Consider the following 11128-nt stretch of genomic DNA (forward strand, 5'->3'; position numbering starts at 1 on the left):
GTTTGCTTTTTCCCCTCCATGAAGGCCAAGGAGAGGGTACAGTTCCCCACGGCAAAGAGCAGCCACTGTGACCATAACCATGTTCTTAATGACTTCGTTCAAACTTTCAGCCTCCAGGTTTCTCCGTAAGAGGACCGAAACGTGATTGTTTATACATCAGTTTGAGTTGATTTCCTGGTTCTCCCATCATATGAATTCTGATCCAAGTACTGCCTTACATAGATTCTTAGGTAGGGTTGATTTGCTTTGAAAATGGATTTATGATCCTCAAATATTTTCATTTCACCTTGTTATATACTATTTAAGATGCCAATTTGATCAAGAAACAATTTTTAAAAAACATCCTAAGAGTACTGAGGAGAAGAAACGTTTGGTATTTCTTCCAAGCAAAGGGTCTCTCTCTCTTAATGTCTCCTAAGGCCAGATATACTGTGCATGAGGATCAGTAAAAAGCTATTGCTACAAAATCATAGCAACCTTTACTAAACAAAAATATCAAAATGTGACGTCTCAATACATCCCCTGAAAAGGTCTACGGACTTCTGAAGATGCCGATTCGTTCTCTCTAGCCCTTCTCGGAGGAACTCTGTGCTCTTTAGTTTATGCCACGTCGAAAGGCAGTTTTGGCATCCCAGAAGGACTCCAATCATGTTCTTTTGAAAGGCTCCTTGCATTTTGGGAACGCAAAGAAATCTGGAGGGGAAAGATCGGGGCTGCAGGGTGGATGGGGTGAGGATTCCCAAGAAGAATCTCATAGCTCCATCTCTACTCTCCTGAAAGAATGAGCAGTTATGCTGTCATGATGGAAACCATCCCTCAACATAGCTTTCCTGGCCTGTTCTGATGGGTTTTCAGTTAAGCTCCCAGGATGGTCCTATGTCCTTTACGAAAGATAATCCATGTCGATTTACCCCCTGGAACCCAAACCAGCTGTCATAACCTTCTGCGATGATCTCTCTCTGCCTTGAGCTGAAGTTCAAGACCCCCCTAGCCGCCACTGGAAGAAGACTCCCTCCGAAGCCACTGTCTTGCCTTGACCCTTTTTTCTTTAAAGGGAGAGACTAAGGCACATGTATTACTGAGAGAATTTGTGTACAGCCACCCACTGATGACAGAGACATGTTTAAACATGTTTTCTTTGGAATAAACCCATACCTATAAGAACAGAAACACTAGCAGCAATGTGGATCGGAGAGAGGAGGTGAGAGTCACAGACGTTAGGTAATCTTAAAGAAGGGTGACTAGTCAAGGTGAGGTTTTATACAACGTGGCACAAATCAGCGATAAAGTACCGAAAGGTTGGGCAAAGCTACTGGCTAATGAAAGAGAGATGAAGAGAATATGCAAAGAATGCAATTTGTTTCAGAATTTGGACCAAGAGCGTATGTATCACCTGGCGAATTTTAGGTATATTATTTTAACAGTCTTTTATAGGCTAGTCTGGAAACTCCGATACCATTTATACATAATATTCCCCTTCTTAAAAACTGGAACCTATCTCTTTGCACAAAAATGGATTAACTATCTTATATGTGAGACCTAAAACTATAAAATCGAAGAAAAAATAGGGACAAACTTGGAGGTCCCAACACATGGCACAAACACTTTACCTAACTGACTAGGGCTACCTACAAATCGGACCCTTGAATTTATCAGATTTTACTCACAGAGTAACCCACACACTAGGGAAGTACTTTTGGCAATGACATATAGGACAAGGGACTAATCTCTCAAATTTATAGAAAACACCTCAACAGGATCTAGTCAATGTGCAGTGATTATACATGGGCCGCCACCTGCAAGGTCAGCAGTTTAAAACCACCCACTGGCTTTGCAGGAGAAAAACGGCACTTTCAACGCCCACAGAGTTACAGTCTCAGACACTCACAGGGCAGTTCTACCCGGTCCTCTAAGGTTGCCTCACCTCAATGGCAGTGAGTTCGGACTATTTACTATCTAATCCCATCAACTCGATGACAGTGAGTTTGGAGTATTTAAACTCTAAGTGCCGAGCACCATTTAAATTTCAAATAAAATATTGTTTCATAATTAAGATCAAACTCTCATATATAAACTCTTGGAACATAACTTGCAGAACTTTACAAACTTTAATAAATTTAGATAAGCATATGTAAAATAAAATGTTAAGTAAACCAGTATTTTGAATTTTACAGCATGTTTACAATCCAAAGTAAGTAAAAGTAGATAGGGTTAATTTAGTTTTTAAGTTAAGTTAGAATTAGCATTGTTGTCTTATGTAGTGACATAAACTTATTAAAATTCATACATCCCTAAGATATGCGGCTCTTATTTCCTTTAAATACGTAATAATATGATTATATTTATTTTAATAATAATTGTGCTTCCTCCTTGGAAGGAAACTTGCTTATCTACTAAATTACATTTCAAATCTAATTACCATGTCAATTTGCAGATAACTTAATAAAGAAAAACAATGTCAAATGCCAAATTTAATCGGCATCTCTTGGACCCTTAATAATTTTGGTTATCAAATTATATTTCCATGTTCCACAAAACTCAAAATAAAAATTTATATATACATTGAAAGCATTCTATCAATATTTTAACAGTATAATACTACAATAAAGCAGATAGAATGTTAGATTTTCTGAGAAAAATAAAACTCAGGATAACAAGATGGGGAATTTATAGAAACTAAGCTTTGAAACTGTATAAAAGTTTACTTTTTGTACATTTGTAATCAACATTGACAACTCCCTTTTTTATCTGGATGTTATCCATCCTTTAAAACTCAGTTCATGTATTGCCTCTGATGGGAAGCTACCCTTAAAATCTCTAAATCAGGAAAGTGACACTAACTTAAGTCTTCTCTGAGAGTGGCTATCTACTGTGCTTAGCTCCGCTGAGTGGGCTCTGACTCATAGTAACCTTATGCACAACAGAACGAAACCCAGGCTGGTCATGTGCCATCCTCACGATGGTTCTTATGCTGGAGCCCATCTATGCAGCCATGATGGTCAATCCATCTTGTTGAAGGCTTCTTTTTTGCTGCACGAAAACTCCATGGACCGGTCTTTCCCGACAACATGTCCAAAGTGCACGAGGTGAAGGCTCGCCATTCTTGCCTCTAAGGAGCATTCTGGCTGTACTTCTTCCAAGACAGATTTGTTTGTTCTTTTGGCAGGCCACGGTACTTTCAATATTCCTCACCAGCACCATCATTCAAGTGCATCAATTCTTCTTTGGTCTTCCTTGTTCCATGTTCAACTTTCACATACATCTGAAGCAATTGAAACTACCATGGCTGGGGACAGGTGCACCTTCATACTCAAAGTAACTTCATTGCTTTTCAACACTGTAGAAAGGTCTTATGCAGCAGATTTACCCAATGCAATGATCTCTTAACTGCTGCTTCCATGATCGTTGATTGTGGATCCAAGCAAGACAGAACCACCCCTCACAACTCCAGGCTCTCTGCCACCATGATGTTACCTACTGGTCCAGGTGGGAGAGTTTTAGTGCTCTTTACAGAGTGGTAATCCATCCTAAAGGCTGCAATCTTTAATCCTCATCAGCAAGCGCTTCAAGTTCTCCTTGCCCTCAGCAAAGCAGGCGGTGTCATCTGCATATCACTGGTTGTTAATAAGCCTTCCTCCAATCCTGATGCCACATTCCTCCTCATGTAAGCCAGCTTCTCGGATGAACGGCTCAGCGTACACACTGAATAAGTATGGTGAGAGGATACAACCTCAACACACACACCTTTCTTGATTTTAAATCAGGTAGCATGCCCTTGTTCTACTTACACAACTGCCTCTTGACTGACCCATGTACATCTTCCACACGAGCACAATGCGGTGTTCTGGGATTCTCACTCTTCTCAAGACTATCCATAGTTTGTTATGGTCCAGACAGTTAATTGCCTTTGCACAGTCAATAAACACAATACCTTTCTGGTATTCTCTGCTTTGAGCCAGGATTCACTAACATCAGCAACAATATCCCTTGTTCCGCATCTTCTTCTGAATCCAGCCTGACTTTCTGGCAGTTCCCTGACAATGTATTGCTACAACTGTTTGTTCGATAATCTTCAGCAAAATTTTACTTGCATGTGATTAATGCTCTATAATTTGAGCATTATCTTGGGTTACCTCTCTTTGGAATGAGGTTACAAATATGAATCTCCTCCAGTCAGTTGGCCAAGTAATTGTCTTCCAAATTTCCTGGCATAAACAAGTGAGTACATCCAGTGTTGTTGCATTTAAGACATTATCAGTATGACCATTGTTATTGCAAAGCCTCTCTCCTTGACTTGCTGACTTCGTCCTCATTTTCCGTAGTCTAGTGTCAACGCTGTTAGCCAAGATGTTGTTGTGTGTGATCATGTGTCTACTCTGGTCTAATCCTCTACTAGTTCATCATTTCATATGGAAGAAAAGTCTTTAATATCCTACGTATCTGTGTATTACCCCAGAGCCCCTGCCAGTAACTACCTAACCTTGGCTACACCTAACCCCTTTCACACTCTGTTCTAGACGTATTGGCCTCCTCCTGCTTATCAAATTTGCCAAGTATGCTCCTGTTTTAGGGCCTTTATACCACTGTTCCCTCTTCTTAGAATACTTTTCTTCCAATATTCATATCCGTTGGCTCCCTATTCAAATTAATCTTCCAAAATGTGGTTAAGTACTGAATGGATGCTTCTTAGTTGGGAACGCAAAGACAGTTAAATCTTACATAGAAAATATGTGAAGATAAAAGAAGTATGAAAGAAATATACATTGGCACATACCTGTTTGAATTCTGAATCTTTTCCAACCATAACTTGAAGACTGTAAATAACTGGATCACCTTTCATTGGTGATAAACATTCCCATGTAATTTCACAAATGTGATCATTTATTTTCTCTATTTTGGGTGCTGCAAGAAAAAAATTGTTAATGAAAATATGCCCTATTTTACTTCAAGCCAATAATCTTTAAACCTCAGTTACAAACTTGAAATAAGGTATCCGTGGATTTTTCCGTCTGTAGAGAAAATGCCAGTGGTTCACTCTAACCTGTAGGCTACACAGTCTACAGTTAGGCAGACTGACTAACAGAGCTGTCAAGGTTTGAACCATTGTTTCTAAGCTACAGAGGTGTGAATAAAGTGGGCATTCTAGACCAGTGGCTTTTACTCCATGTGAAACCGGGGACTATGACCAAAGTTGTCTCATGAAATAATTTTCATGGGGCTTCTAACAGTATAGTAACTAGAACATGAATTTCATCAATTAAGAAATCTCTTCCTGGCAAGATGAGTTGACTATAACATTTCAATGTCTGGCTCTCTGTGACTGCTTCACTGAACAGTGCAAGTTGAGTGAAGATGTTACGAGAGTAAAAATTAATGCCACTTTCTTATGAGACTGAACTACATGAAGGAAAAGGACTTGGTGACACTCACCAACATTACTTGAAAGAAAACATTTCTGCAAACCACAGATCCATTCAACAAACGACAAATCTAAATACTTGGTCCAGAATATGTACTAGAGTCTGTGTTCATTTACCGACGTATGCATGTATTTCAGACATTTTGGCTAAATAGAGAATGCAGTCTTTGCCAACATGTCACTTAAAAATCTGTACTCTTCTGTGCTTAATTTAAATACATGTATTTCATATATGTGTATATACTAGAACATGTATATGTGTATACATTTGAGTTTATAAAAAACCCAAGTTCACTAAGAATTTACTTGTTTCATTTAATAGGTATCATGGTCATGACCTTTTCCTTGAAATCCAAATGAATTATGTAGCAAGAATTCAAAACATTTAAGCAACCAGCTTGTGATTTTTTTTTTTTTACTTAAATAACAATACAACAAAAGACCCTATCAGAAAGTCAGCCTGTCTATTCAATTTCACATTTTTAGCTGGCCTGTTAAAAAGATTAAACAAACAAACAAAAACCTTAGTACCTAAGGGTTATGTACCAGATAAAAGAGCTATTATTATTCAAGGAAACTCAGTAGGCAGATTTGCCAAATTAACGTGTGGATGGTACAATGTACCTTTCAAGGCCGCTGGGACAGATTTTGGTGTAGTGAAAATATATTCTTGGGAGAGGGGACCTTCTCCAGTTTCATTACAAGCTTGAATACAGAATTTGTAGGACGTCGACTCATTGAGTCTTTGTACTTTATATGTATGACATGGTCCTCTGTACAGGGATATAAACCTAAAAGAAAGATATAATGGTATTAGGTAAAAAAGACTATCTTACAAATAAAGTTGTCACAACTACTAGAACAGTACCAAACCAAATTTACTGCGGATGGGTCAATTTTGACCCATCGTAATTATACAGGAGAGGGCGGAACATTCCATCATTACAGACAGAAAACCTCATCTTTCTTCTGCAGGGTAGGCTGGTGGTTTTGAACTGCTGACAGCGTGGTTAGCATTTCCCACTCTGCCACCATCCTCCGGGCATTTTTAGGAATAATGAGTTACTCTAAAGTTTAATGCCCAGGGCAGTTTTATCATTCTAAGTAAATTTCTATGTTTTTCCTCAGATGATTAAAAACCATAGAGGCAGCAAATCCCCCAATTTGATACACTTTCCTGAAAATATCTCACTGTTTTATTTATTTATTAATTAAAAAAAATTTTGGGGGGGTCACTAAGCTTTATGTTCAACTATAGTAACTGTTTCTTTTTAGACTTCTGGAACAGGTTTGTTACATCTACATGGTTTCCATTGATTTTTTTTCAATGTGTAGATCTTTCAAAATAGATGACAGACTTCTGATTATAAATAATTTCTAACCTAAGTACTATGCATACATGAACCTGGGCTAGGAGACGGTTTCTCCACTACTCTTCCTTGAAAAGGGCAGGACTCTCAGTCCCCATGCATGGCTTTAGCGACAGGTGATGTTTTCAAGAGACACACATATAGCACTATGAGATAACATAGAATCTCCAGTGAATTACTCAACTTGAATTATTTGGGAAGGGTAACAGCACATGTATTTCTCCCTAATATGCCATCCTTAATTTGAATTTTTCCTGATATTTTGATCGTTTTTTTTATTAACCTTTTTAACTATGGAAAATAATAAATGCTTCATACACTTCTAACAGCCTGAAAACTAATCAGGCTAAACATGAAGAAAAATATAGTGATAAAGCATAATGTATGTACTCTAAGATAAGCCGAGTTTTCCAGCGCATTTTTAATGCCGTTTTTGTGGTAAAATTAGGTGCCTCAGCAGATATTCGGGTCGGCTTATATTCGAGTATATATGGTAGATTCCTAACTTTGATTTGGCCTACTGCCCCCTTTTCAGGGAAAAGATTATTCAGCACCCCATTGGCAATTAAAAACTTTTGCAATACAGTCCTTAATTCAGAATAAAATGCAGACATGTGCTCTTGCATTCCACCTGGATCCTCCCAATGTTCCAAGGAGAGTGGTATTGTCCACTTTGGGAAACAATGATCTAAATAAAGTAACACCTTTCCAAGGAAGAGTCTTGTATGTTTAATCCCTGAAATATAGGAATGATTGAAAAAATCGAATTCTGACAAAATCTGTGAAACACTGACTGAAAAATGGCCTCCCCCTCCACATAAAAGTTGAAAAGTTTATTTTGTAGCCAAGATTACTGGCATAGAGAGAGTGAAGGGCCAATGAACAGAGCCAAAGAGTAGCTCGCTTTTCGCTCGACTTTTCATTCATAGGAATAGGAACTCTACATTGTGTACTCTGTTGTTTAAAAAGAAAAACAGTACACTCAACTATTTCTTATAATTTTAACTGTTGTTAAAAAGTTTTTTTATTCATTTCTACAACTTAGAATCATTTAAAACCTAGGAAAATACATAAGGAAGCAATTTTTAAAAACTTACCTTCCATTTTTATCCTCCATCTGAAGGTGGTACTGAATAGCATCGGTTGGCAATGTTTTTGGGGTTCCTTCTCCCCACTTCAGTTTAAGGTTCTGGTGACTAAAGGCAACACATTCCAGACGAGGTGGATCAGGAGGGAGGGGCTTAGTTTTCAATTTTATCATGTGGCTGAACGGACCCGCTCCGAGGATATTCAAGGCTTGAATTCGTATTCTAATAGTCACATAAAAAAAAAAAAAAGAAGAAAAAGAAAAAGAGAAACGCTTGGTGATTATTTAAAATTTCTCGATGGTCTAAGCAAAATTTATTGTGTAGTTTTTAGAGTATACCTGTATGTTGTATCTGGCTGTAAACTGTCAATCATATAGCTTGTAACCTTTCCCACGGTCAAAGTCTGTTTATCTCCAAAATCTATGCTGTAGGCAAGGATTTCTGAACCATGATCACAAGGCTTTTCCCAGCTGATTGCAAGGCATGTAGAAGGTGAATAATGGGAATTTTCTATGTCGTCCCCACAAATCTCTTGAAGACAGGTCACAATGGCAGGCACTGACGGTGGAGTTACACAGGCCACAACTTCACTGTAAAGGCCTGCTCCAACGACGCTCAGAGCCTGCAAGTTAACAAAGACAAGCCCATGAAGATGCAAAGGCAACACGAGGCTTCTGGACAAAGGAAGTGACAGAGCATCGATTGTCTATACCTGGACCCTGCAGTAATATGTGGTTGCCGGTGAAAGTCCTTTCAACTCATAACTGAGTCCAGGTCCACAGTAACACATCTGCATACTTCCTTCAACGCCTCCCCACTCCAGTCGGTACTCGGTGACATCAGTTCCGTGACTCAATGGGACCTGTCAATGGAGAAAAAGACAAGGACAGGAACCTTGTTATCTCAGTGTAACAACAACAAAACAAAACACTGAGCTGCTTTTGAATTTAAATACTTAAGCACAATTAAAACCACTCAACTGTATTATTTTGAATTTAAGCTCAAAAGTACGTCTTGAATTAGAAGCAGTAATATGACTAACTCACTTTAGAAAGAGTATTTTAGGGTAAACATATTTCAAAATAATCCTATTAATGCAAAATAATAAATCATACAAAGATATTCTTTGTTAAATTTCAAAGGAAAATGAAAATGCAATCATCATGACTAATTATTCCTGTATACATTACATGCAATGGGAATAATAAAAACAAAAAATTCCAATTTACTCAAATGCCTGAAAGAGAACTCACTTTCTACCCATGTGAATTTACTCAGGTTTAGTCTTTGTATAACTTAGGTGCCCCAAACGAGTATTTTTACTCCTTTTCTAAAAATTTAGTTGTTTAAAGCAGAAAATTACAATACCTCCCAATTCACTTGTGCACAGGTTGCAGATCTGCATGTTACTTGAGGGGGCTTACATTGATCTGGTGGCCCAGGAGCTGTAGTAATATTACATTTTTCTGAAAAAGGACCAAACTAGGAAAAAAACAGTATATATAATAAGCATTTTCACTTTTTACCCTTAAACATTCACTAACTGCAGAGCTTTCAATACTGAAAAATCCACAAAAAATTAAGTACATCAATCCCTGTCTTTCACGATTAACTGGTATAAATAGTTTTAGAATCATTCATAGGAAGTAAAAAGATTTACTAGACCATAAAAACGAAGGTGTGAAGTTTTCAGGTTTCATTCACTATGCGTTTTTCTCCTGCTGCTTATTCCTTCACGAAGTTTGATTTATGAGGAGAAAGTATTAGAGAACTACACGCCAAGCCAAACTTACTGCCACTGAGTCGATTCTGACCCACAAGGATGCTACACGAGATTCCTGAGCCTGTCCATTTGTTCTGGAGCACACAGCCTCATCTTTCTCCTGAGGAGAAGCTGGGTGAGTTTGAATCACCAACCTTATGGTTAGCAGTCCAATGCTTCACTGGCAGTTTCAAAGATGTTATTAAATATAACTTATAATCTGTATTTTATTCTATGACTTCAGAATGAATGAATATTCTGACCTCGAGGTTAGCAATCTAACGCTTACCTGACAGCACAACCAGGGCTCCTTATTAGATCAGGGAATTAGGAAGGAAGAATATAATTCAAAAGAAATTATGTAAGGACTTTAATTACATGTAGACTTTTTTGGCTAGCAGTCGAGTACTTAATCATTGCACCACCAGGGTACTTAAACCCTTTTAGTACAGTCTCAAAGTTAAACTTTGGCCTAAATTTAAGTCCCAAGTGTTAAATTATAATAGGATTGGAAAGTTCTGAGAGTCTGTAGTAATGAAGCTCTCTTAATTTATCAATATGGACTTCCTATGAATGATAAGATTTGGAGTCACATGCTAAGAACAAAATGATCAAATAAAGGTTCAATCATCCAAGGTAAAATAACAGAAGCTTGACTATACTTTAGTCAGCTGTCTTTCCTACCCCCATTTTGTTAGCCGCACGAAGTCTGAAGCTGTACGTCTTTCCCGGAAGAAGGCTGCTCACTGTACATTCGACTTCAGAGCCTTGGTACACTTCTTTGGACTCATCTTCTTCTATAGGAGACATTTCCAGGCCATAGTAGGAAATGGGTGCTCCACCATCAATCTGAGGAGGTCCTAAAGGCGGAGAGATTTATACAATTTATCAAGATGAATATAGTTAGTGCTGACTTAATTCATGATTTAGTACCAAAATGGAATTACCCCATCGTAACTGTATTTCTTTTGCTTTGGGTCTACCCTGTATCCTGGGAGGGGCGCACGGGCCGGGAGGCACTGCTGGAGTCTGCACAAGTAACGACTCAGACACCTGCCAAAACAAAAGCCCAAACCAAACAGTCAGACCTTTTGTGTTAAAGGGAAATACTGCAAACACAGATATTGCCACGGTAATTTGAAACCATACTTCAATATCAATAAAAGGAATACAAATTCTGAAGAAAAGAAAAATCCAATTAAATAATAAAACTCAAATTTTATATTAATAAAATAAAGACACGCACCATGTAAACACTATATACAAAGTCAAGTAACTAGAGAAAAACTTCCTTTTCTTCTTGCCATTAAGCATAAACAACTTCCAACACACCCTAAAGGGCATTATTTTTGTTCCTGTCTAAATAGATCCACTACTCTCTTCTCATGTAAGGAAGGTTTTTTTTTTTTTTTTCTTTTAAAAAAAATCATTTTATTTGGGGCTCATACAACTGTTATCCCAATCCATACACACATCAATTGTGTAAAGC

The 11128-nt window shown here is 37.9% G+C and overlaps 2 protein-coding genes across 3 annotated transcripts in view; both read right to left on the reverse strand.

The window, feature by feature from the left end:
• FNDC3A (fibronectin type III domain containing 3A) overlaps positions 1-11128 on the reverse strand; it is a 223333-nt gene that overhangs the window by 5161 nt on the left and 207044 nt on the right. For both annotated transcript variants that reach the window (XM_004714055.3, XM_045289044.1), the window contains 8 exons: positions 10587-10692; positions 10324-10499; positions 9246-9359; positions 8590-8739; positions 8216-8499; positions 7887-8099; positions 6044-6210; positions 4775-4902 (listed from right to left, as the gene is read on the reverse strand). In XM_004714055.3, the coding sequence (XP_004714112.1) occupies positions 4775-4902; positions 6044-6210; positions 7887-8099; positions 8216-8499; positions 8590-8739; positions 9246-9359; positions 10324-10499; positions 10587-10692 (1338 nt within the window). The remainder of the gene's footprint in view (positions 1-4774; positions 4903-6043; positions 6211-7886; positions 8100-8215; positions 8500-8589; positions 8740-9245; positions 9360-10323; positions 10500-10586; positions 10693-11128) is intronic.
• LOC105979635 (jupiter microtubule associated homolog 1-like) overlaps positions 10722-11128 on the reverse strand; it is a 2503-nt gene continuing 2096 nt past the window's right edge. The window contains exon 2 of the mRNA XM_013007574.2: positions 10722-10816. Coding sequence (XP_012863028.1) covers positions 10722-10816 — 95 coding nt within the window. The remainder of the gene's footprint in view (positions 10817-11128) is intronic.

The sequence above is a fragment of the Echinops telfairi genome, unplaced genomic scaffold, assembly GCF_000313985.2.
Source record: "Echinops telfairi isolate 266 unplaced genomic scaffold, ASM31398v2 ScPeMD7_24;HRSCAF=84, whole genome shotgun sequence".
Lineage (NCBI taxonomy): Eukaryota > Metazoa > Chordata > Mammalia > Afrosoricida > Tenrecidae > Echinops > Echinops telfairi.